This window comes from Arachis ipaensis, chromosome B1 (genome assembly GCF_059453495.1).
Source record: "Arachis ipaensis isolate K30076 ecotype BB chromosome B1, ASM5945349v1, whole genome shotgun sequence".
Lineage (NCBI taxonomy): Eukaryota > Viridiplantae > Streptophyta > Magnoliopsida > Fabales > Fabaceae > Arachis > Arachis ipaensis.
In genome coordinates, this window is record NC_142436.1 from 99,383,461 (window position 1) to 99,410,673 (window position 27,213).

Here is a 27,213-nt window from a genome sequence, read left to right on the forward strand (position 1 = left end):
TCCTTGGGTTCAATAGCATTAGAAATGAGTTGGATTAGGCCCAAAATGAGCTACAAATCGCCCCCAACGAGTTGCCCAAAATGGACCCACGCTGATCCATCAGAAGGTGCACGTCATATGCGTGTACGCGCCTCTATACTTCGAGAAACTATGATACATTTTATATAATTTCGAAGCCCCGGATGTTAGCTTTCCAATGAAACTAGAACCGCCTCATTTGGACCTCTGTAGCTCAAGTTATGGTCGATTGAGTGCGAAGAGGTCAGGCTTGACAGCTTTGCGGTTCCTTCATTTCTTCATGAGTTCTTCCACTTTGCATGCTTTTCTCCTCACTTCTTCCATCCAATACTTGCCTTATGAACCTGAAATCACTTAACAAACATATCAAGGCATCAAATGGAATTAAAGTGAGTTAAATTTAGCTATTTTAAGGTCTAAAAAGTATGTTTTCACACTTAAGCACAAATCTAGGGAGAATTACAAAACCATGCTATTTCATCGAATAAATGTGAGAAAAGTTGATAAAATCTCCCAAATTAAGCACAAGATAAACCACAAAATTAGGGTTTATCATGGTGTTTCTGAACTAGCTGCTACACTACCCCCTGCTAGAGTATTCCTCTCATCCTCACATCGCTAACATCGGCAATCGTGGCAGACTCGACATCATCATCATCCTCATCCTAAAATACATCTTCTATACCATCCGGTGCTCCACCTTGTTAGAGTTCTGGGACTACATCATCAATGCCGGTCACCGCAAATGCAGCATCAACTACCGGCATAGTATCAACCTATTTTCTGTCACGAGTGTGGTTTAGATCAGCAGCGAAGGACGAAGAGGCCACTAAAACTGCCTCGGGCTCAATCACGGGCAGAGATGAAGAGCCACCAACAGGCCTCGAACACGACCCGACGGCCGTGGATAAAGGTAGAGGATTCCGATTAGAACCTCTTGAACTAGAGACCACATCCACAAGCTTGGCCAACAGCTCAGGGATCCTCACCTCCGGGAATTGCCAACGACAGTGGAACAGAACTTCCAAAACTACATCGCTGCTTATAACGAACGAATCATACTTCACATCATCACGCAAAACGGATATCAAAATTTTATAGAATAACTTCTCCGCCCGTTTCACGCCTTGCAGCCCCAGTTTTCGGATTATAGTATCCTTAAACTCGATGAAACTCGTCGAAGGTCTGATGAAACACTAAACGGATCCTTATATATAAACTTAATTCCAGAACACGCTTTTTTCTCAATCAACCCTCTATAGTGTACCAAAACCAAGAAGCTCTCATCACTAGCCATTGTGGGGCTCACTATTTTGAAGAATTCACATTCCATAGCTATTTATACACATTTTCTCCCTAGTAAATCGAATTACCCAGCCTCCATTTACATATGTTGCTGAAACTATAGTAAATCTGCCTACCCTATTTCGATTTATGCATGTTGATCACCAACAAAGTAAATCGAATTAAGCTACTTCGTTTTACTTGAAAATATACCAACCATGCATAAATCTGATCAACCTTATTTGATTTACTTAAGAATGCTTAAATCGAATTTGTTTAATTCGATTTATGCCTATCTAAACCTGCCCTAGTAAATCTATGTAGTCTACTTCGAATTACTACTGAAAATTGTAATTCGAATTATCCTAATTCGATTTACATAGAAACTGCCTTTGGGAGATCCACGTACCATTTTTTGCTTTGGGTGATATAAGTAATATTTTCATGCCTTTAATTTATCTAAGTAGTTTACTCTAATTAATTTGATTACTGATTTTTGACGTATATGTAACAGTTGAAATTTATGATACCTGAAGATCATCACCTCATCACTTTGAAATTTGAACAAAACTTTAAAAGGTATAAAAAAAATACAATAAAAAAGTATTTTTTTAAAAAACAATAAAAATTAACTAACTAGCAACTTAAATTAGTATCTATAAATTTTTTAAAATATCCTAAATTTTATTTTATTTCAATTTTGTTTTAAAAGTTTTCGATTTGCATCAAATATACTCTTGACGACTAATTTTTCAAAAAATTTAGAACCAATTCAACAATAATTTTATAAAAACAATCATTAATACAAATAAATCAGAGATAGTTGTCATGCATTATTGTTTGATTAGTTCTAAAATTTTTAAAAATTTAATTGTCAAAAATATATTTGATACAAACTAAAAAGTTTTCAATAAAATAAAAAAAATTTAAATTATTTTTAAAACTTTTTTTAACAGATTAAAAAAATATATATATTACCCAAAGTTTTAAAATTGATGAATCTATGTATTTGATATTTATCATATCCTGTATCTACTCCAGTATTCGTGCATAAATTAAGTTTGGGTGTAGATCAAGCCTGCCATTGGTAGTGTTAAGGAAATGTACCACAAATGTAAAAACATCTCTGCCATCATGAGGAAAAGAAACAACACGCGTTGCATAATGATTATCATAAGACATTTTCGTCAACGATAATTGGGAAACAGGAAAAGTGAAAAGATGATTCCCCAAAAAATGATTTTAGGAATGTTCATTAGGAGATCATTAGTATGTAAAGTGAAAAGATGGAATCAAACCATCATTTTCCTAAATAATGATATACACAACAAAATCACTACAAAACTGGAGAGAAAAAGGAACGGTCAAGAAAAAGTGACCCCCTCTCTCTAAACAAAAACGAACAAACTTAACTAAATGGCTTGTTATGTAAGTAACAAAATTTTACAACGAAAACTAAGTAGTCTTTGGTTTAGTTCTGGTCACCCTGGAGTAGAAGAAAACACCAGCAAGAGCTATAGCAGTTCCTGCAGATTAAAAGAACAATTTACAATCTTAGTATACAGCAACTTTAACACAAATTTTCTTCACATAGAAGAAATTCTTACCAATTGCATTGACAAGTGAGACAGGTGTACGGAAGAACAAGACAGAGCTCACAATAACCACAACTCTCTTAGCACAATTTGCCACGGAGTGGGTAACAGGTGACACCCACTGCAATATCATGTAAGCAACCTGCACACAAACACACCCATTCACGAAAACAAAAAAGGTTATATAATTCAGTCCAAAAATACAGAATGACTTTAGATAAATTTAGAGACTAGACCTTATTTCTGTTTCTATGACTTGGTAACAAATTATGATACATGGATACCGGACACGCATATATTTTTTAGATAATGATATTTTGATATTTTATTGATATTAAAACATAAATTAATTTTTTAATTATTTGTAGTGTTTTATTTTAATTATATAAAATATTTAAAATATTTTTTGTTTTAATAAATAATAATATGTATTATTTTTAAATTTATTCAAGAATACATATTAATAATAAAGTTGGACACACTGATATGTGATGGTATTTAAATGTGTCCAAATGTGTCTCCAAACAATTTTTTATTTTTTATTAAGACACGATTAGACACAATAGACACACGTGTCGGACGAATGTCAAATAGTGTCGTATCCGAAATGTGTCTGACATGCGGACACGGCAACTCAGCAAAGTGTATATAATTGATAGGTAACAAATACTATAAGTTCTTGACTAAGCAAACTTCCCAAAGGTTTTAGTATTTCGTGAGAGAATACTCAAGAGTTCAATCTAGTATGTCAAAAAGTATTTTACATCAAACAGTAGTCTGATAAGTTTGCGTTTTTAATTTTTCTTTTTTCATTTTCATTACTTCTATTTTTATGATTGTATATACAGCAAAAGTAAAGAAAAAATATTTACTATTTTCATTGTTTCTTTGACAAATCAGACTGAGTTTTTTGTTTTAAGTTATTGCTCATGAGTTATGATTTATGAATATAAGAGAAAAACTCACTTGTTGATATGCATGGAAACAGAATGCAGCAAGAAGAGATCTGATGTACACTTGTTTAACATTTAATCCCTGTCAACAAAGATCAAGTGAGAACATATATTAGTCCCCTCAACACCATAGAACATAGTATATTCTGGTTTATGAGAATGCTAATTGCTAACACCAATTGTATCAATTTTAAGTTTTAACCCTCAAGTAATATTATACTTATACTCACAGCGGAATGCAGATAAGCAGGGGTAAATATGAAACCCTCCATAATGAGAGTCAAAGGTGCCGTCAATAGGAAGGACATAACTGTAATTATTGAGAAGAGGGTAATGTTGTCCATTGATTCCTAACAAGAACAAAATGACTTGTCAATGTCATTTTCTGCTTGTATATGACATACAAGTTAACAGTATCAATAGGCAAAAAATATTAACATAAGTGGAATTCATGCAAAACTTTTGGAAATGGCTTTAGATTGTTACCTCCTCCTTAACCATGAGCTTTTTGCTAAGAACATTACGAGATTGATTTGACAAATTAGAAGCCATTGCACTCCAAAATCCAGTCCTTTATATATCATGCCGGGAAAAAATATGCACAAATGAGAATTCAAACGACAAAAGCATTCTAGTAAATATTTTCAGTTTAATTACTTATAGTTTCACCAAATTTATAATTAACTCCCTATACTTTAAAAGCTTTTAATTTTGTTCCTATACACTCTTCTGTTCCACCAGAAGGAGGGAGATCGTACCAATTGAAAGAGGCCTCGGTAGCAGAAGCCAGTGCCACCCCACCAGCAATAGGCACAAGGGAGCCAATCACCAATGCAGTTGGCATCTATAAGGAAGTTCGAATTAAAAAAGAGTTATTAAGATTAGAAAACAGAAATGACAATTGAATATTAAAAATTCAATGTGTTCATTTTTTTTATTCAGCTAATTACAATTATTATAAGGATGCTAGGATTAAGCAATAACCTCTCGAAGGAACATAGCAGAAAGGATCACAGAGAAGAAAGGCTCCATTGCCTTTATTGTATGTGTGAAAGACACAGCAACCTTGCCAAGACTCATATTAGTGAAAAGATTCCCCAAAGTATGTACCACAGCTAGTGGCAATATGGCTGCAAGCTACCATGCCAACCAAGAAGAAAAAATTATACATACACCCAAAAACATAATCAAACACATCAAGTAAAAATAATAAAACATATAAGAGTAGCATAACAGGCAACAACAACAACAACAACAATAACAGCAACAACTCATTTGAATACATATTACAATTTAAATACCTGAGCACTACTGAGGTTTGGCCTCTTGTAAAGATTGGAACACCACATAAAGGACACAAGGGCAGCCCCAACAGCAAATTGAACCGCGGTGACAGTTATAGGAAAATGGTACACCTTCAATACCTATATGATTATAGCCAACATCACAGCATGAACAAGGTTAAGTACGAATTCAGATTTACTTTTAAGACCCAAGACGAAAAGTTCATGATGATATGTGAGTGTTGACCTGTTTGTTGTAGATGTTGAAGTATATGTTAAAGATGATCCAAAGACCAAACAAGGCTCCTAGCTTCAAAGCTCTGAGCAAAACGTCGCCGCCGGCGCTGCGGTTTTCGCTGGCACTCTCCGCGGCAGCCTTGGGGACGAAGCGATCGGAGGGTAGTTTGAAAGAGGATGAAGAAGAAAGAGGCCATGATGGTGTTGCTGGTTGGCGTAGGAATGAACATGAAAATGAAGAATCCACATTGATGAGGTTGGCTTTGGAACTGAAAGAGGAAATGGAAGAAGAAGAAGCGAGGGAAAGATGGTGGAGGAAGGGTTTGCGGAAAGGGGTGAGGGAGAGAGTGAAAGCCGAGCTCTGCATGTTTGAAAATCCGATAGAACAGAGCACCAACGGCTCGTTAAGGTTAAGATTTATTGTCGTAAATTATAGTTTGACTCTCATGAACCACTTTTCCTAAGGTTGCATTCCTTTTGGCAAACCTTAGGGAATATGAAATTAATCAAGGAAAGGTTGTGTGAATCTCAATAGTTCTCGTTATCTTTTCAAAATTATTATTGGTATGTTAGATATTTCTAAAAATGTAAATAAAATATATGGTTATTATTAATTAATTATAATCACGGACGGACCAAGCACAACAATGAGGGGCACTCCACGGTGTTTTTAATTTTTGTTTTAAAAAATATAGTTATATATAATATGTTTCCACTTTAAATTTTAAATAACCCTACTATAAATAAAATAAATTCAATTAGTTAAAGTGTTAAATTTCTTTTTTTATTATTTTATCATTTTGACTATTATTTAACCTAATCAAATTTAATTATTGTACCATCACTTTTTTATTCTCTTAAACTCTCTTTTTATTTTTATATTTTCAACCTTCTTTTTCTATTCCTTGTCTAATGGTCATCTTCTCTTCATCAAAAAGTAAATTTTAAATTCTCCAATTTTTTTATATAGCTCTTCATGACTTTATGTATCTTTCAATTTCATTATTTTTCTTTTTGATATTTTCAATTGCAATTTTTAATTCAAACAATTATAGTTTAGGTATTAATCTAATATTTTATTTTTTTTCGTGACTTTATATATTTTATTTTATTCTCGATTTATTCATCCTTATTACTTATTTTTTATCTTTTGTTCTATTATATGTACCTATGTTGCATATAAAATTTTAAAATAAACTGATTAATTTACTAATTTAGAATATATTTTTTATTTTCTAAAATAATGATAAAAAATATTTTAATTACAATATATAATTAAACAGATACATAAAATCTTTCATCTAGGTGTGAAGCTCGTAATAAGAAAGACAATGCTGGGCTACAACGAATGGACTGAGAGTGAATCTTTTGGTGGTTGATGGCGTTGCCGGAAGTTACAAGGATTTTATGTTTTTATGAAGTACTTGTTGTTTCTTTCATTGCTTCACATTAGTGTGTTGAGCTTATTTTGATTAAAAAAAATAAAATCTTTCATCTAACATTAAATCAAAATGAAATTAAAAAATATATAACAAATTTAATTATTTTAAAAAGAAATAAAAAAATTGTAAATTATGTTTTTATTATTTTATATAAATATACTTTTCATATAAAGATTTAATTTTTCTAGTATTTATATATAATTCTACTTTCAAATTATAAATACTAATGTATCGTTAGACGCTAATATGCAAGTTAATTCAGTCTTTTATTATTAAATGTGTATAAAAAGATTAGTTATTATCTATAATTTAATTAAAATATTTTAATTTTAAATTTTAGAAATAAAAAAAATATTTTTTATAAATTATATATAATGAATAGTATTTTAAGAATAAAAGTGTTCACTAACTCTTTTTAATTTTTATATCTCTATATAATTAATAATATTTAACAAAACTTATTTAATATATATATTTTTGCCTCCACTCTTAAAATTTTCTGGGTCCGTCACTAATTATAATTATATATATTTTGATTATCTTAATTTTTAAATAAAAATGTGTTAATTATTGATAAAATATTAATCCTAAAATCTCTTTTGATAAAATATAAGTGTAGTGAACTATTTTTTTTAATTTTTTTTTCATTGGTGGGTTGGTATATCATGTTTATACTTTATACTGCGTGGCCATTGCCATGTTCTGCTTTCTTTGTCAATGGGACTTGTCTTTTTAGGAGAAACGTGTCAAATTTGACCCTATTGGATTTGAAAAGGTGACATCAAATAATGTGGTTGGAGAAGAAAGGAGAAACACTCTCAGCTAACGAATGAGGAAAAGAAAGTGAAGTGCGACTTTTGATCCTCTCACTATTATATGGCCGGCGGCTACCTTCCTTTATCTTTTAAGTGGAGAGGTTGAGGCCCTAATGGGCAATTAGAATTAGGATAAGCTACATTAATTAAATTAAATTTATTATTTATTATATATTATTAATTTTTGTACGAGAAGTCTCTGGTACGGTTTGAAGGGTGGATCGGGAACCCGCGGACGGAACTGGAACCGGGTCGCTTGACAGGAACAATGGGGGGTGGTACCTGCAAAGACACTCCGACGCCCAAGTCAGAATGGATCTAAGAGGTAGAAAGTGTGAGGAATGAATGAATACCTGGGGGGGACCTGGGTCCTCTTATTTATAGATGAATATCTTATCTTATCTTATTTGGTTAAGATAAGAGAGAGATATTTGGGTTAGAGGTTTTGAAGGGCCGGTGTTTGGGCCTTTGTGTTGAGGCGGGTCGTCCCCGGGTAACCGGGTATGCGAGATCCGTGGGTCGGATCCGTAACAGTTGCCCCCGCAGCGGGAGAGCGAGCGAGGTCGGTCTGTCGCTGGGAGACGTTTGTCATGGGCTCGATTTTTCTCGGGTGCCCGTCTGGTTTCTTTGAGATGAGGTCGGTGCCTCGGTCTCCGTGTTTGTGGAAGATTCGTCTGACCGTTTAGGTCTGACGTGACTCTTCCGTATCGGTCGCGTCTGTTGCGTTCTTCGAGGCGTTACCTTTTTTCGAGGGGTATTTATTGCAGGTTGTGCTTTTTCTTTTTTGCCCTTGCGTTTGTTTTGCTTTCCTAAGGGTATTTTCGTCGTTGTACTTCTTTCAAAAACCGTTTTGGTTTTTCTCCTTTAGTTCCCTCGTTCTGCTTTTACTTCTCTATTGCTTCTCTTTCTAGTTACAGCATTTCCCCTTCTCCATTTTCGCTTTCTGTGGTTTCGGTTGGATTTCTTTTGCGGCGTCTTTCCTTGGGGTTGTCTTCCTTCGATTTATCAGGTTAGCATCTCCCTTGTTTCTTTTTGCTTTCTTCTGCTTTATTTTCTGCAGCATTTTGTTTTTGTTTTTGCTAAGTGTAGCTGTTTTAGAGTAGTTTTGTGGTGTTTGTATGGTGGTTTAGATAGTTCTGTTGGTTTCCTAGAAAAGGGTTGGGGCGAGTGCTACCGTATAATTGGTGGTGTGCGGTGGCGGTATTTTTTGGTTTTTTACCCGCCGTCGTTTTCTGCCGTGAGGTTTAGCTGACGGTGGTGCTCGTCGATATTTTAGGTATGGCTCGCCGACGGATGGAGGGTGTGAGGGCTCCGGTGGCCCCGGCGGGGGGTGTCCCTGACCTTTTTTTTTTTGGTCACCAGTGATGTTTGGGGGACACCGTCGCGGATGACGGAGGCGGACCTCCAACGGCTCCGTGATGAAGGGGCTGTTTGTGGGGGTGGCGATGCCGAACGCCACTACGAGCTTGCCCTCTCTGGGGTTGACGAGAGGGTTTGCTATACCAATCTCGACTCCCCGACAGTGCCGGATTGGATGTGGGTGTATGAGGCGATGTTCACCCGGCTTGGTGTTCGGCTTCCCTTTTCTCCTTTTGTTCAGCAGTTGTTGAATCGGTGCTCCGTGGCGCCGTCCCAGCTACATCCGAACAGCTGGGCGGCAATACGGTCTTTTGAGCTTGTTTGTGATTATTTAGAGTTACCTGCCTCAGTAAACGTTTTTCTTTTCCTTTTCTTGTGCACTCTTCCGACTAAGGAGGGGAAGCATAAAAAGGGGTATGTGTCTTTCCGAGCTCAGCCCCATCGTCGGATTTTCGGTTTGTATGAAGACTCCTTCCACGGTTTCAAGAGTGGTTATTTTAAGGTTCGTCCCGCGGGGGGACATCATCCCTTTTGGTTGACGTTGGAGGGTGATCGTCGGTTCCCCACTTACTGGAATTTTAAGGCGGGACCGTCGGTTTTTACTCGGGTTTCGAAAGAGTTCCTGTCCTCGGAGGAGCGGGATATTGCTCTCGTTCTGTGGCAGTTGTTTGGAGAGCGTCCTCTTAATCCCCGGGATGTGATGGGTGATCCGGTTGCTTGTCGGTCATATGTTGGTGTGTGTCTGTTTTTTCTTTGGTTTTTATGTTTTGTTTCCCGTTTTTGTAACTTGGGAATTTTTTTGTATTGTTTGCAGTTGAGATGGCTGGTGGCTTGACATCCTTGGCGCGTCTGAAGGCGGCGATGGCCCAGGAGGAGGGGTCGTCATCCCCGGCTACTCCCGTTTCTAATCCTGCCGTGGAGTCGCAGCCGGTTTCTCAGGAGGTGATTTCCTCGGGTGCGCGGGCCGATACTCAAGTTTCCCCTGGCCCTGCGAACTCTCCTGAAGTCGTCGTGGTGACGGCTGCTGAGGCTTCTCGGAAGAGAAAGAGGCTTGAGGACCCGAGCAGTGAGACTTTTGAGGATGAAGGTCTTGTGCCCAGCGTGATAGATCGACGCTTCGATGCTCCGGGGTTTATTGATCAACACTTGATGCCTGGAACGGAGCCGTTTTTTTATGGCTGCGATGTTTCGTTCCAGGCCAAGTCGGTGTATCGTGCTCTCCTCCGGTCTGCCGTTGTTGTTCGGAAGGCTGAGCCTGTGATGGCTCAGGTCGGTTTGCTGGACAAGAAGCTTCGTCATTCTCATGCTGAGGTAGCCAAGTTGAAGGGGGAACTTGAGGCTGCCGAAGCTGCGAGGGAGAGGGCTGTGAAGTCTTCTGAGGAGGCCGGGTCAGAGATTCTTCGACTTGCCGAGGTTGAAACTTCGCTTCTTTCTCAGCTGGCAGAGGAGCGGCAGCGGGCTTCTGATGTAGGTTCTCAGGCTGCCATGCTTCTCGCCGAGTCGGAGGCTCTAAAGGCCGAGGTTGCTGCCTTGAGGAGGGAGAAGACGGAGTTACTAGCTGATGCGAAGGACGCAATTGCGGCTACCGAGGAAACGATGAGGGCTCAAGCTTCAGTGCTGGCTCCTGGTGTGGATGTGTCCGTGATGGGGGCCTTCAAGACTGTTCGCGATGGCCAGATCGTTGACCTCGAGTAGCTTTTACTTTTATCTCTTTGGATTTTTTCTTTGAACTGTGCTTTTGGATATTTTCGGATGGCCGGGGGCCGTGTATTTTGATTTTGGAACACTTTATTTTTGTTTTAATGGTACTTATCGGCCGTTCGGGCCTTTCGTATGTTCCGTTTGTTGTTTTTGGGCCGTTCGGGCCTATCATGTATTCCGTTTTAGGCTATTTTGCTCCCTCAGACCGTCGTTTGGTCGGGGTTTTTTCATGGATATCTGCGTATTTTGGACCTGGGGGGTGATCAGTTCCCCAGTTGTGGCCGTGTTTTCGTTCCGTTTTTTGGGACGTTTAGGAAAATATAAATAGCTGTTTTAATGGAATTTTTATTGATGGTTGGGCCTCGTTAAAACCCTCCGTTGGTGGCGGCAAAGAGTACCCGAGTTTAAAACTTAGATGAAATAAAAACACTTAGAATTTGTATACTGGTAGGAGAAGTACAAAAACAGAGATGAGGGCAAGGGTGCGACCTTGTGGGTTGGTCTAGGTGTAGTACCGTCGCAAGTTGGCGGCGTTCCATGTTCTCGGGACTTCGTTGCCGCTGAGCCGTTCGAGTTTGTACGCTCCTTTTCCGATTACGGCCTTGATTCTGTATGGTCCTTCCCAGTTGGGGGTGAGCTTCCCTTCTCCTGGGGTCGGGGGACCGATGCCGTTTCGTCGTAAAACGAGGTCGTTGGCCGCGAATTCTCGCCGGATGACTCCGTGATTGTATCTCAGGCTGATTCTTTGCTTTAGGGCTAGCTCTCTGAGATGGGTTATGCTTCTTGTTTCGTCAATGAGGTCTCGTTCTGCTTCCTCGTCGTTACCTCCGACCGTTTTTCTGGGGCTTGGGTCTCCGATTTCTACCGGGATGACCGCCTCAACGCCGTATGTTAGTCGGAAAGGTGTTTCTCCCGTTGTTGTTTGGGGTGTGGTTCGGTATGACCATAGGACCGATCCGAGCTCGTCGGCCCATAGTCCTTTGGCTTCGTCGAGCCGCTTTTTAAGTCCTTTGACGATTATTTTGTTCGCGGATTCCACCTGTCCGTTTGTCTGAGGGTGTTCTACCGAGCTGAAACGGTGGGATACATGTAGCCCCTCTAAAAATTCTCTAAATTTTTTGTCGGTAAATTGGGTTCCGTTGTCCGAGATAACGATCTCGGGGATCCCGAATCGGGTGATGATCTGACGCCAGAGGAATTTTCGGCATTGGGTTGCTGTTATGGAGGACAGGGGTTCGGCTTCGATCCATTTAGTGTAGTAGTCTATGGCGACGATGGGGTATCTAAGCTGGCCAGGTGCCGTTGGGAAAGGTCCGACGAGGTCGATGCCCCAAGTGCCGAACGGCCGTTCTGCCGATATGGTGCTGAGCTGGTGCGGTGCGGCTTGGTGGATATTGGCGTGCCTTTGGCATTTGTCGCAGTTTTTAACTATTTGTATGGAATCTCGGATAACCGTAGGCCAGAAGTAGCCTGCTCTGATGACTTTTTGGGCTAAGGTCTTGCCTCCGACGTGGTGACCGCAGCAGCCTTCGTGGATTTCACGGAGTATGTACTCCGTATTCTCGGGTTCTATGCATTTGAGCAAGGGTTGCGAGAATCCGCGTTTGTACAGCTGTCCTGCGACAATGGTATAGTTGGCGGCTTCCCTTTTTATTCGCTTTTCTTCTTTGTGATCTGGTGGCAGTGTTCCATCGAGGAGGTATTGCAGGATCGGGTAGGTCCAAGATCCCTGGTTTGAGATTGTCAGGTGAGCGCTGGTTGTTGTTGACACGGAAGGTGTCTTAACGACTTCCTGGATTAACGATTTGTTGCCGTGTCCGGGTTTGGTACTGGCTAGCTTGGAGAGTAGATCTGCTCTGGCATTTCGTTCCCTGGGGACGTGCCGTATGGTGACGTGTTCGAATCTTTCTCTTAGTTCGTTTACCTTGGCGAGGTATTGTTGGAGTAGGGGGTCTCGTGTCTGGTAGTCTCCGTTAATTTGGGAACTGACTACTTGTGAATCGGTATTCACTTCTAGGACCTTTGCTCCGACTTCCTGGGCTAAGGAAAGGCCTGCCAAGAGGGCCTCGTATTCTGCTTGGTTGTTTGATACCGGGAATTCGTATCGTACCGATTGTTCGATCGTGATTCCGTCTTGATTTTCGAGTATGACTCCGGCGCCTCCGTAGGTGGAGTTTGATGAGCCGTCGACATGTAGTTTCCATGAATCGGGGGTGAGCTTTCCCGGGGTCATCTCGGCGATGAAGTCGGCCATAGCTTGTGCTTTGATCGCATTCCGGGGTTCGAATTTGATCTGGAATTGAGATAGTTCGATGGACCACGCTAGCATTCTTCCGGCTAGGTCGGGTTTCTGTAACACCTGTTTGACCGCTTGGTCGGTTCGAACCGTTATGGGGTGAGCTTGGAAGTATTGTCGTAGGCGTCGGGAGGCTGTAAGGAGTGTGAAAGCTAGCTTTTCTAAGCGTGAGTAGCGGGCTTCCGCGTCCTGTAGGACTTTGCTTATGAAGTATACGGGTTTTTGTTCCTTTTTCTCGTTTTCACGGACGAGTGCTGCTGCGAGTGCCTCTTCCGTTATGGAGAGGTATAAGTAGAGTGTTTCCCCTGTTTGGGGTTTGGCGAGGATTGGTGGTTCCGCTAGGACCCTCTTGAAGTGTTGGAATGCTTCTTCACATTCCGTCTCCCATTTGAAGGGGGCTTCTTTTTTCATTAGTTTGAAGAAGGGGGTCGCTTTTTGGGCCGAGGCCCCGAGAAAGCGTGACAATGCCGTTAGTCGGCCGGTAAGCCTTTGGATGTCTTTAAGGTTTTTGGGGCTCGTCATCTCGAGGATGGCACGACATTTCTCTGGGTTTGCTTCAACTTCGCGTTGCGTAATCATGAAGCCGAGGAACTTCCCTGCCTCCATTCCGAAGGCACATTTTGCCGGGTTGAGTCGCATTTGGTGTTTTCGTAGGGTGTTCATTATGACCTTGAGGTCGTCGGTTAGTTGTTCGCCGGATTCGGTCTTGGCGAGCATGTCGTCTATGTAAACTTCTAATTTGTTACCGGATAAGTCTCGGAATATCTTGTTAACCAGTCTTTGGTAGGTTGCTCCAGCGTTTTTTAGGCCGAAGGGCATTACTGTGTAGCAGTACGTCCCGTCTGGGGTGATGAACGCTGTTTTCTCTTCGTCTGGTCGGTGCATCGGAATCTGGTTGTATCCGGAGTATGTGTCCATGAAGCTGAGGTATCGGTGACCGGATGCGGCGTCTACCAATCCGTCGATGTTTGGTAGGGGGAAGGCGTCCTTCGGGCAAGCTTTGTTGAGGTCCGTGTAGTCGACGCACATTCGCCATTTCCCATTAGATTTTTTCACCAGTACGACGTTGGCTAGCCAAGCCGTGTAGGGGAGTTCTCGGATAAAGTTGGCCTCGAGTAGGGCTTTAACTTGTTTTTTGACTTCGGTGGCTCGGTCCGGTGACATTTTTCTTCTCCTTTGTGCTATTGGTTTAGCTTTGGGATCCACGGCTAGACGGTGAGACATTAGGTCGGGGCTTATTCCCGGCATGTCGGCCGGTGTAAATGCAAACAGGTCCCTATTTTGTTTCAGGAGCTGAGAGAGCTCCTCTTTGAGGTCGTATGGGAGGTTCCTATTAATGAAGGTGTATTCATCCTTGGTTGGCCCTATTTGTAGTTTTTCCATATCCCCTTCTGGTTCTGGCCTGGGTTGGCCGTCTTGTCGGGCATCCAGATCGGCTAGGAATACTCCGGCCGCATCTCGTGATTTCTTTCTTAGGGCTAGGCTGGTGTTGTCGCATTTGGCTGCGACTTCTCGGTCTCCGTGGATGGTGCCGACGGAGCCGTCGTCGGTTCTGAATTTCATAAGGAGGTATTTGGTAAAGATAACTGCGGAGAAGTCGTTGATTGTTTTCCTTCCGAGAATCACGTTATAGGCTGTGGAGTCTTTTAGGACTACGAATTCAGATAGAATTGTCTTCTTTTGGCTGCTCGTTCCTATGATGATGGGAAGTGTGATTGAGCCATCTGGTTTGAGGAAGTTGTCTCCGAGTCCCGTGACGCCGTGGCGGTGTGTTTGGAGGTTGTCGTTGCGGAGTCCGAGTTTATCGAAGGCTCCTCGAAAAAGGATGTTTGAGTCTGCCCCGGTGTCTACCAGTATCCTTCGTACGAGTCCTGTTCCGATTCTAGCTGAGATGACGAAAGGGGCATCCTCGGCTGAGGTGCCGTGTTGGCAGTCCTCTGGTAAGAACGTTATCGTATTGTCGGCCGCGGAGATTGGGACTTGGTTCCTTACGGCCATTATCTTGAGGTCTTTCTTCCTTGTTAGTTTTGACTTGCTTGATACGTCTTTGCCTGTGATGACGTTTACTATGATGGTTGGATCTTCCTCTGGGCTTGGGGGTTGCTTTTGGGTTCTCGGGTTACGTCGTTCCCTCTCCGACGACCTGTCTCTTTCCGCGCGTCTCGGTTCTCTGATGATTTTGGCGAATTCTGGGAGTTTGCCGTCTCGTATGGCTTGTTCAATGGCGTCTTTAAGGTCGAAACAATCTTGTGTTTTGTGACCGTAACCTCGGTGGTATTCGCAGTAAAGGGTCTTGTTGCCTCCTGTCCTTTCTTTGAGTTGCCGTGCTTTCGGAATGATGCCTCGATCTGCTATTTGGTGGTATACCTCGGTAATTGGGGCTGTCAGGGGCGTGTAGTTTGAGAATTTGCCTATTCTCGGTGGTCGACTGGTCGGCCTGGGGTGGTCCCATTGATTCTCTTTGAGTGTTGGGTTTTGGTGAGAAGCCGAGTTGCCGCGCTGGGCGTTGCCGTGCTGCCGTTTGTTGGCGGCAACGACCTGGCTGACTTCTTCGTCGTTGATGTAATCTTTGGCGACGTTCTGGATCTCGTGCATGGTCCATACCGGTCTGGTGGTGAGGTGTTTGCGAAAATCTTCGTTCATTAGCCCATTGGTCAGGCAAAGGCTTGCGACGGAATCCGTGAGTCCGTCGACCGTTAGGCATTCGTCGTTGAAGCGGTCGAGGTATTTTCTTGTGGATTCTTCTTGTTTTTGCGTGACCCCTAGTAAGCTGATGGGGTGTTTGGCTTTGGTGATCCTAGTAGTGAACTGGGCCATGAACTTTCGTGTAATATCGTGGAAGCTGGCTATGGATCCGTTCGGGAGGGCGTTGAACCATTTGATCGCTGGCCCGGCGAGGGTTACCGGGAAGGCTCTGCATCGGACCGTGTCGGCCGCTCCTTCTAGGTTCATTCTGGCCTCAAAAGCTGTTAGGTGTTCTTGGGGATCCTTAGTTCCATCGTATTTCATATCGGTAGGTTTGTCGAAGCCTTTGGGGAGTTTTGCCCTCAGGATTCTTTCTGTGAAGGGTGTAGCTCCCATTATTATATGGTCGTTTCTCGTGCGTTTGGTGTTTCGGTCTCTCCGATCTTCGTCTGAGTAGTGTTGATAACTCAGATCTTGAGAAGCGCTGCGGTTATGTTTCTTGTTGTATCGCCGTTCTGGCGATTTCTCGTGTCTATGATCGCGTGTTGAGCTGCGACCGTCTCTTCTGTCGTGTTGTCGGGTTGGCGACCTTCCGCGGCAAGATCTTGATCTGGAGGTTGCATGGCTTCCGTGCTCGTTGTTGTGTTTTCCTTTATCGGTTATCTTGCCTTCGAGTTCTTGGACTCGGAGGCAGAGATCCTGGATGATCTGCGCTGCTTTGTCGCTGGCTTTTTCAGGATGTCGTCGGTCCGCGATGTCGTGATCGTTCGCGTTTTGAATAGTGCTTGCTATTCTCGCTTGGTTCGTTACTTCACGGTGCTCGGGGGTTGGGTTAATTGGTTGAGAGTCATCCTGGCTTGAGGGGGTTTCCTCCAGGACGTCCCCCATTGGGTCCAGCTGGCGCAGGTTCCCCACAGACGGCGCCAATGTACGAAAAGTCTCTGGTACGGTTTGAAGGGTGGATTGGGAACCCGCGGACGGAACTGGAACCGGGTCGCTTGACAGGAACAATGGGGGTGGTACCTGCAAAGACACTCCGACGCCCAAGTCAGAATGGATCTAAGAGGTAGAAAGTGTGAGGAATGAATGAATACCTGGGGGGGACCTGGGTCCTCTTATTTATAGATGAATATCTTATCTTATCTTATTTGGTTAAGATAAGAGAGAGATATTTGGGTTAGAGGTTTTGAAGGGCCGGTGTTTGGGCCTTTGTGTTGAGGCGGGTCGTCCCCGGGTAACCGGGTATGCGGGATCCGTGGGTCGGATCCGTAACAATTTTAAAATCAAAATATACTATATGTATTTTTTTATTGAAATTGAAATCAAATTTATTCTTCTAAAATTAAAGATTTTTCTCTTTTTTTCTCTCTTTCATTCCTTCATCTACTCTATCTCTCTTATTCATATACACCAATTCTATTTTTTTTACATATTATTATGACATTATCAATGACTAATTACAAATTTAACAATCAAACTATGCAACATAATATTCTCTAATTGCAATTAAAATTAAAATTAAGATAAAATATTTTTCTCTAAAATTAACAAATTCTCTTCCTCCAATCTCTTATCTATCTCTTTCTCCTTCTCTATTTTTTCTACCTTTCCCACTTTATATATAACTTATAATTTATATTTTATATTACTAATATGACAAATGAAAATATATCACGAGATATTCTTTCATTACAATTAAAATAATTTTTTCTCTCCAAAATTAATAAACTCTCTCTTTTCTTTTTCTTTATCTTTTTCTCTCTTTTCTCTCTCATTCACCGTCTCTTTCTATATTTTTATTCTTAAAAAAATAAAATTAATAAAATAATATAATTTAAATAAATTCATAAAATTATAAAAAATATATTAAATTTATAACTAAAAATTAATTTTGTAATATTATTTACATAAAAGTATATTATTATTATTATATGTATATTTTTTTATTTAGTTTCAAAGTTTCACTGGTTATATTTTTAATATATACTTTCACTTCTCTTCCTTCAAATATTTATAAAATATAATTTAAAAAAAATACTAATGATGTGATTAATAATTAAAATCAACATTCAATTGTTTAAAAAAAATTAATTTTGAGTTAATTTTATAACTATTAATATAAATTTTTTTATACTAATATCTATTTATATTTATATATATAGGAGAGAGAAAAATATTATTTTTAAAATAACAAACATAAAAATTAAATATTTTTACTTGTGTAACAGACTTAATACTTAATTAAATGAAAATGTATACACATTAAATTCTTTCATTTTAGATAACGAATACTAAAATTAATTATAAGTAAAATTAAACTTTTATACGAAAATAATAACTAAAAAGTTTTTCATATAATAATTTTTTTGTAAAAATAATTTGATTTTATAAATTTTTAATTTTTTGTCGTATTTTATAATGTCAAGATAAAATTAATATAATTTTAAATTTATATATCCATAATATTATTACGGAACAAAATATTAGTTATATTAAATTAATGTAAAGATGGGATGATATGATATATGGTAAAAAAAGGAGGTGAGTTCGGTTTCGCTATTGATAAGAAGATTTTGTTAATGAGCAATTTTCTTTTTCGGTAAGCCAACTATGAATATTATCTCTTTTAAGTTTAGCTTGTTTTGCTCTAAAGCCAACTATAAATAAGATAAATCATCGATTCATCTCTTTTAAATCATTTTGTTAATTGCTAACTAAAAAATACATGTATTAATTATATATATATATATATATATATATATATATATATATATATATATAAACTAAATAAGATATTCAAGATATTATAAATTAGTATAGTATTGGTTTTATTTATTCAATTTTATATTAAGTTAAATTATACTATTTGTCTATAAATATTATTATATAGAGTAAAATATTGATTTTATTTTTAATGTTTGGAGTAAGTTCTAAAGTTGTCCATAATATTTAAATCGTTCTATTTGAGACGATTTTGAAATGTTGTGGACTTCAATAGGACAAAAATATTGGAGATAAAATTAATACATTACTCATAGAAGAATTGCCAAATTATGTTAACTGAAATGAATTGTATTACGAATTAAAGATTTTCACTCATTATAAAATACTTGTAGAATGATTATTAGATAAATTTTCAGAAAAAAAATGAGTATGATACTTATATGTACTAGAAGTATTTGGTACGGGTTGTGAGATGGATCGAGAACTGGCGGGTCGAGGTAGCTGACGGGGATCGTCTGATTGGAGCAATAGGGGATGGTACCTGCAAAGACACTCCGACACCTAAGTCAGAATGGATCTGAGAGGTATAAAGTGTGTTGGATGAATGACATACCTGAGGGGGCCTTTGGCTCCCCTTTTATAGCTAGTGGAAGTTATCTCATCTTATCTTATTTAGCTAAGATAAGAGATGTATTTGAATTTGAATATTGGTTAGAAGATGTGGAGGCCGGTTTGGGCCTCTAGAGATAGGGCGGGGCCAACCCCGGGACGGACCCGAGGGTCAGATCCGTAACAGTTGCCCCCGCAGTGGGAGAGCGAGCAAGGTCAGTTTCAATGTTGGAGGATCTGTGTTTTTCATTTTTGGCTTTATTTTGGGTTGCTGGAAGAGGAGCCTAAGTCTGGAAGGTAGGCCGAGAGGCCGTTCTGATGTGGGGCTTGGAAACTGGGCCCGTAAGCAAGGGAGCAAGCGAGCTTGGGGTCGTCACTTTCTATAGTCGTGATTTAGGAGGCTCGTAATCCGGTTTTTCCGGTCAAGGTCGTGAGCCGTGAGAGTTTTTTGGTTGCTCCGGGGTTAAGTGTTGGAGACCGTTCGAGTTTTGGTCGGTTTGGACGTCTTATGATGTGCTTGTTGTTCTTTCCGAAGAAGAGTTTGTCAGTTATGTTTTTCCAAGCGTCATGATGGCATTTAATGCGATGGGATATTTCGGTCTTCCCTCCCGTTTCTGCCTTTTGTCTTTTCATTTTTTGAAAGCATTTGGAAAACCGCTTCTCTTTCTCTTCTTTGCTCTCTCTCTCTCTCTCTCTCTCTCTCTCTCTCTCTATCTCGCTTCACATTCTCTCTGGCTATTTTCAAATTAGATTATGGTAGATGGTAAATTTGGTGTTTTGTGTTTTTCTACTATTTTCCACCATATGGTTCTGGTAGGTTCAAGATGGAGGAGTGAGGGTGTTGGTGCTCCGGTAGTCCCGGCCAGCGGCATCCCTTCGACGTACTACTGGATGAATTCCGACGTTTGGGGGACGCCGTCTCGAATGATGGAGGTGGATCTCCAGTGGCTCCATGACTAGGAAGCGATATGTGGGGGTGGCAACGCCGAGCGTCAATACGAGCTCGCGCTCTCTGTGGTTGACGAGAGGGTTTGTTATATAAATCCAAACTCGCCCACCGTGCCGGATTGGAGTGGGTATACAAGTCGATATTCACGCGGCTTGGTGTACGGCTTCGCTTCTCCAGTTTTGTTCATGCGTTATTGAGTCGCTATTTCGTGGCACCATCCCAATTACACCCAAATAGCTAGGCGGCCATCCGAACGTTTGAGCTCATTTGCGAGTATCTCGAGCTCCCAGTTTCGGTTGATGTGTTTCTATTTTATTTCCTGTGCAACTGATGAACGGATTTTTGACGGTTTACATATTCACAATAAATTCTCGTTGCAAGTATAGTTTCAACAATAATCCTTTCATACAAAAATTTGGTTGTCACTAAAACAAACCCAATAAAATTAAACCGAAGTATTTAAACCTCGGGTCGTCTCTCTAGGAATTGCAGGGAGGTGTACTTATAATTGGTTATGAAAAAGTATCTTTTTGTATTTTTGAAAGGTTGAACAAGGAATGTAAATGATAAGAAAATAAACTAATAATTAAGAAAGCTCTTAGTAAGGTATGAGAATTAGAAGTCCTATCCTAGCTATCCTTATCAATTGTGACATCAATTGTCTATTGCTCCCACTTAGTTAACCTCTAACTATGAAGGAAAGTCAAGTGGATGAATCAATTTGATTCCTCAAGTCCTAGTCAACTCTTAAGGAAAGACTAGCTTTAGAGGGATCCAAATCAACTAGCAACTTTCAATTATCAATCAACAAAGGAGTTTGATAACTCAAGAGTCTCCAATTACTCAACCAAAGCCAAGAGGAGAGAAATCTACACTAAAATCCAATCAAGCATTTGATCAAACATTTGGTAGGCACAACATAAAAACATAGAAAACTAGCAAGGAATATTAAATCCAAACAACCAATTGCAAACATCAATGATAACACATAAAGGAAGAAGCAATAAATATGAAATACCTCAAATTGCATTAAATAGAAAATCAAATCTAACATGAGAATTCTTAAACTAAATTAGACAATAAGTAAATCAACAAGGGAAGATAGATAAACTAAAGTGATAGAACAAATAAGAGTAGAAGAGAAACTAAATTAAAGCAAAGTAGAAATCTAAAATTGAAAATAGCTAAACCTAAGAATCCTAAAACCTAGAGAGAGGAGAGAGGCTCTCTCCTCTCTCTAGAAAACTACATCTAAAACCTAAAATTATGTGAATGAAAGTTGTGTCAATGAATGAATGATTCTCCCATTCTACAGCCTCTAATATGTGTTTTCTGGGCCGAAAACTGGGTCCAAAACCAGCCCAAAATCGTCCCCAGTATTTTCTGCAATTTCTGCATGCGGCGCACGTCACGCGTACGCGTCGCCCACGTGTACGCGTCGCTGAACTTTTGCAAGGTCATGCGTACGTGTGATGCACGCATGTGCATCGCTTAAATACATGGCAACTATGGCAAATTGCATATCATTTAGAAACCCCAGATGTTAGCTTTCCAATGCAACTGGAACCGCCTTATTTGGACCTCTGTAGCTCAAGTTATGATCGATTTAGTACGAAGACGTCAGGCTTGACAGCTTAGCAATTCCTTCAATTTCTTGTATTCCTTCCACTTTTGCATGCTTCCTTTCCATCCTCTAAGCCATTCTTGCCCTATAAACCCTGAAATCACTTAACACACATATCAAGGCATCGAATGTTAATAAGAGAGGATTAATAATTAGCAATTTAAGGCCAAAGAAGCATGTTTTCAATCAAAGCACAGAATTAGGAAGGAAATGTAAAACATGCAAATTATATGAATAAGTGTAAGTTTAGTGGATAAAATCCACTCAATTAAGCATAAAATGTACCACGAAATAGTGTTGCATCAAATCTCCACACACTTAAACATTAGCATGTCCTCATGCTAAGCTCAAGAGAAGCTATAAAGGAGTGAAGAGGAATGGTAAAACTTATGAAATGCAACCTATCTATATGAATGCAACTAAATGCAAAAATACTTCTACCTACTTGGTTAAAAGTAAACAAATTCTCCAAGACAAACATAAATCAGATTCCACTAATTCAAATCACACAATAAGAGACAAGTAAACTTGTAAGAAGATAGCTCATGAATGCTGGGAACACAGAATCAAGCGTTGAACCCTCACTGGAAGTGTATATTCACTCTAATCGCTCAAGTGTCTAGGGTTAATTCACTCTAATCTCCTCTAGTCATGCTTTCTAAAACTTTGTTCTTCATCTAACCAATCAACAAATATTTAATGTACAAATGTAAACATCATGAGGTCTTTTCAAGGTTGTAATGGGGCTAAGGTAACGATGAGGATATATGTATGGCCAAGTGAGCTATAATATGAATCTTTGACTAACCTATGTTCTCACCTAACACACACACATACTCTATATAATTCTAAAATCATGCCTAGCTACCCATAATCTCACTTTTGTATATTTCACCTACTCATGTATCAGAGTTTTCTTCTATTTTATCACATATGCACCGATCCTTTTATTGAACTTAACTTTGGGATAATTTTATCCCTTATTTATTTATTTATTTATTTATTTTTAATTTTTTTTTAAAAACATGAAAGCAAACATAACATTTCAATACATATGGTTTTTCTGGTTTCACATGAGTAAGCACCCAAATTCACAATATCTTGTCAATAAAACTCAACACTTTCTCATCAACCCAAGTTCCAATAATTCCCCAACTTAATTGATACACAATCTCTATCTTAAGCTAACCAAAGATTCAAATGAGGTAATTAATTACTTTTTCGCTTAAGGCTAGTGATGTGGTAAGATATAGAACAAATGGGGGTAAAAAAGCTCAAAGTGGCAAACAAAGGTAATTGAAGTGGTAGGCTATTTGGGATAAGTGAGCTAATAACAAATGATGGCCTCAATCATATGTATGCATGCAAATACACTAAACAATGGACATATAGAATGGAACAAACCATAGATTGCAATCATAGAAAGGAAACACACAAGAATAAAAATCATGGTTAAATAATGTAACCATATAATTAAGCTCAAATCTCACAGGTTGTGTGTTCTTAGCTATAGCCCATGTTCCAAATTAAAATCTCCAAACAAGTTTAACAAAAAAGTTTTAATTTAAATTAGTGAAATGCTATAAAAAGGGTCTTGGAAAAGAACTTATCACTCCAATCAAGTAGTTGTATGAGAATATGCACAAAATCAAACAAACATGCAATCAAACATGCAAATGCAACAACTACTTTAACAAGGAAAATTAAACATTGGTGTTGAAATAGGAAATAACTAACCCATGAAAGTCGGTATCGACCTCCCCACACTTAAAGATTGCACCGTCGTCGGTGCATGCTAAGATGTGCAAGTGGACGGGTGGCTCCAACTGACGCTTTTTCTCCAAAGATTGTGTAAATGGACTTGTCTGTCGTCCCATTGAGAAGCTTTTCCTTTCCCTTCTCGGTGGCCATCCTGAAAGAAGAGGAAAAAAGTAACCCAGAAATAAATATAAGAAAACAAATAATGTATGGGTGGGTTAATGCCAAATAATGAGGGTCTCAATTACATGGTAGCTACAACATGCAAGTGAGAAAACACTTGAAGCAAATGGCATATCAATAGTGCAAAAATTGCAACAAAGGGGAAGAGAGTGTGGGTAATGCAAGATAGTATGAATGCATATCAATGCAAATGAAATACAAGTGTCATAGAAATTAGCATTGACTTATAATTAATAATACCCAACAATTTGAAACAAGTCACGAAGCACCAAAATAATGCAAGAAAAGATGCAACAGTTGAATAAGACATTTAACACCAATGACAAAATAGGAAGTTAGAAAAGAAAATAAAAACATGAACAAAATTAAAATGCAATGAAGAAAAGTATGCAAATGCAATAAGGAAAACAGAATGAAAGAGAATGAGGATGAGAAGTTAAAGAAATGAAGAAGAAGAAAGTAAGAAAGGAGGGAGAAAGAAGGAGAAATGAGAGAAGAACGAAGAAGGAAATGAAAAACAAGACGCGATGCGCGTGCGTGCATCACGCGTGCACGTGAAAACGGAAACGGCCAGGTAACGCGTAAGCATCGCCCGTCGCCAAAAATACACACTGACGCGTGAGCGTCGGTCATGCGTACCCGTGACTGCTCGCGTGATTCCAGCATAATGGCAGCCCAACTCTCTGTTCAATTACCTTACTACGCCGATTTTTCATTCCACGCGTACGTGTCACGGGCGCTTACACATGGATTTGTGAAAACTCATGGGACGCATACGCGTGGGGCACGCGTACGCGTGGGTTGGCTTATGCGCCAGGCACTCCTCCAGCTCGGCTCTCGCGCAACTCTCTGTTCATTTGCGCATACACATACGACGCGTGCGCATCGTAGACGCTAGCGCGTCAGTCCCCTTTTTTTATATATATGCAGAATACAGGTGATGATGCAGAAACTATGAATGAACACTGATAAAAATAAAATAAAATAAAACTAAGAATAAAAATGAAAGATTGTACCATGGTGGTTGTCTCCCACCTAGCACTTTTAGTTATTGTCCTTAAGTTGGACATTTGGTGGGCTCCTTGTCATGGTGGCTTGTGCTTGAACTCATCTTAAAACTGCCACCAACGCTTAGACTTCCAATAAGCTTCAACATCTCCAAATAAATTCACCATGCCTTGATGAAGTTCTCCACAAGCTTTGAGCTCCCAAAATTGATCCTCTTGTATGCCCGGATCCCAAATCTTGTTTCTACACCTGTCTTCAAGTTGATCATCATGATTCCATCCGAGTGGTTTAGCCTTGGAATTCTCATTTAAGAACTCAAACATCCTCCTAGACCCAATCAATTGAGAATTATACCAACCCTTGCAATTAGGCCTTGAGCTTCCAACCATAACGCACCTAGGATGGTGTTGCCAACCGCTAACCATCTCCCTTTTACTCTTAAAACCGCAGATAGCTCTAAGTTGTCCATCCATTTCAAGCAGACCATATTCAAGTGGGAAGGTAGAGTTTAAGGATAAGAATTTTACCCACTTGAATGTTGTGTTGGATGGCAATGGCTTGGGGGAAGGTATCTCCAGTGGCGGCCTTGCCAATGTATGCTTCAATCTCTTGCGCTCCTCTTTGATGATCTCCACCTCTTGACAAGCTTCTGCAACATTAACCTCTTCCTCTAGTTCAATAGGAGAGGGTTCAATTGTAGGTCAAAACTCATTAATTGTTGAACCCATCTCATGATCAACCTCCTCAAAGTCTTCAACCATGATATGCCTCGGAGGTTGTACACCCTCCTCAACATCAAATTCAAATGTCTTGGAAGGAGACTCTATGACATGAGATTCCCATGGAGGTTCTGCATCTCCTAAGTCCTCAACCACTTCCTCTTCTTCGATAATTTTGGTTTTCTCCACTTGCTCTAGTACAAAATCTAACTCCTCCTTGATAACTTCCATCTCTTGACAACTTTCTTTAATTACTCCTAATTCCTCAACTACTCCTTCATCTTCAAGGGTCTCTCCTACCTCCACTTTTTTGGGCCTCCTCTTGCTTCTCTTGAAGTAAGTATGCGTGAAGCTGATCCATTACTTTCCTAAGACGATCCCTTCTCTCTTGTTCCATGTCAATAGCGTAATTTTGATTATGTTGCTCTTAAATTGATGGACATGGGTGAAAAGGAAGTGCACTAGAGCTTGAGGGTTGAGTATTGGGGGTAAAGGATGGATCCATACGGGATATAAGAGCTTGGAGAGTAGAAGTGAGACCGGTGGAATTATAGATGAGTGTGGTCTGAAGCTCTTGTTGCCCTCGACGAATAACACTAAAGGTATCATCTATGGGAGCTTGGGGTGGATAGGAGGGTTCATTTGTTGGGAGAAAAGGCTCATAATACGGAGGTGGTTCTTAAGCATATGGTGGGGCTTGTTGGTAACTACAAGGGGGTCCACCATATCCATCATCCTGATACGCACCTCGGAATGGCTCTTGCTCATAGTAAATTGGTGGAGGTTGTTGCCAAGAGGGTTGATCAAATCCTTGTGGCTCCTCCCATCTTTGATTTTCCCATCCTTGATGCAAGCTTACATTGTAATCTCCTCTTCCTACAACATGATTGTAACCAAACTCAGAGCCAAAGAGGTGAGAATTCATAGTATCAAGAGAAAATAAAAACAAAAACTAATAAGGAATAATGAAGCTAAACTCCTAAAACTAGAAACAACTAACAAAGAAACAAAAACGCAAATGTATTCACAATATTCACAATAACCAATAATAAGGCACACATTTGCAATTCTCCGGCAACGGTGCCATTTTGACGAACGGATTTTTGACGGTTTAGAATTTCACAATAAATTTTTGTTGCAAGTATAGTTTCTAAACCAACAATAATCCTTTCATACAAAAATTTGGTTGTCACTAAAATAAACCCAATAAAATTAAACCGAAGTATTTAAACCTCGGGTCGTCTCTCAAGAAATTGCAGGGAGGTGTACTTATAATTGGTTATGGAAAAGTATCTTTTTAGGTTTTTGAAAGGTTGAACAAGGAATGTAAATGATAAGAAAATAAACTAATAATTAAGAAAGCCCTTGGCAAGGTATGAGAATTAGAAGTCCTATCCTAGCTATCCTTATCAATTGTGACATCAATTGTCTATTGCTCCCACTTAGTTAACCTCTAACTATGAAGGAAAGTCAAGTTGATGAATCAATTTGATTCCTCAAGTCCTAGACAACTTCTAAGGAAAGACTAGCTTTAGAGGGATCTAAATCAATTAGCAACTTTCAATTATCAATCAACAAAGGATTTTGATAACTCAAGAGTCTCCAATTACTCAACCAAAGCCAAGAGGAGAGAAATCTACATTAAAATCCAATCAAGCATTTTATCAAACACTTCGTAGGTACAACATTAAAACATAGAAAACTAGCAAGGAATATTAAATCTAAACAACCAATTGCAAACATCAATGATAACAAATAAAGGAAGAAGCAATAAACATGAAATACCTCAAATTGCATTAAATAGAAAATCAAATCTAACATGAGAATTCATAAACTAAATTGGAGAATAAGTAAATCAACAAAGGAAGATATATAAACTAAAGTGCTAGAACAAATAAGAGTAGAAGAGAAACTAAATTAAAGCAAAGTAGAAATCTAAAATTGAAAATAGCTAAACCTAAGAATCCTAAA

The 27,213-nt window shown here is 39.4% G+C and overlaps 2 protein-coding genes and 1 pseudogene across 2 annotated transcripts; all 3 read right to left on the reverse strand.

The window, feature by feature from the left end:
- Positions 1–570: 570 nt before the first annotated feature.
- Positions 571–1,321, reverse strand: LOC148577629 (uncharacterized; annotated as a pseudogene).
- Positions 1,322–2,437: 1,116 nt separating this feature from the next.
- LOC107631774 (triose phosphate/phosphate translocator, non-green plastid, chloroplastic) lies at positions 2,438–5,913 on the reverse strand. Its single transcript, XM_016335323.3, has 9 exons — positions 5,381–5,913; positions 5,152–5,274; positions 4,835–4,987; positions 4,609–4,694; positions 4,337–4,421; positions 4,081–4,200; positions 3,864–3,932; positions 2,910–3,039; positions 2,438–2,828 (listed from the first exon to the last, which is right to left on the reverse strand). Exons 1-9 carry the CDS (start codon positions 5,735–5,737, stop codon positions 2,758–2,760), a joined length of 1,194 nt encoding a protein of 397 aa, XP_016190809.1. The 5' UTR covers positions 5,738–5,913; the 3' UTR covers positions 2,438–2,757.
- A 6,312-nt stretch (positions 5,914–12,225) lies between these two features.
- LOC148577630 (uncharacterized) lies at positions 12,226–14,546 on the reverse strand. The gene is made up of 4 exons (XM_088502900.1): positions 14,040–14,546; positions 13,251–13,874; positions 12,681–12,980; positions 12,226–12,441 (listed from the first exon to the last, which is right to left on the reverse strand). The coding sequence occupies exons 1-4, from the start codon at positions 14,544–14,546 to the stop codon at positions 12,226–12,228; spliced, it is 1,647 nt and encodes a 548-aa protein (XP_088359026.1).
- Positions 14,547–27,213: the final 12,667 nt, after the last annotated feature.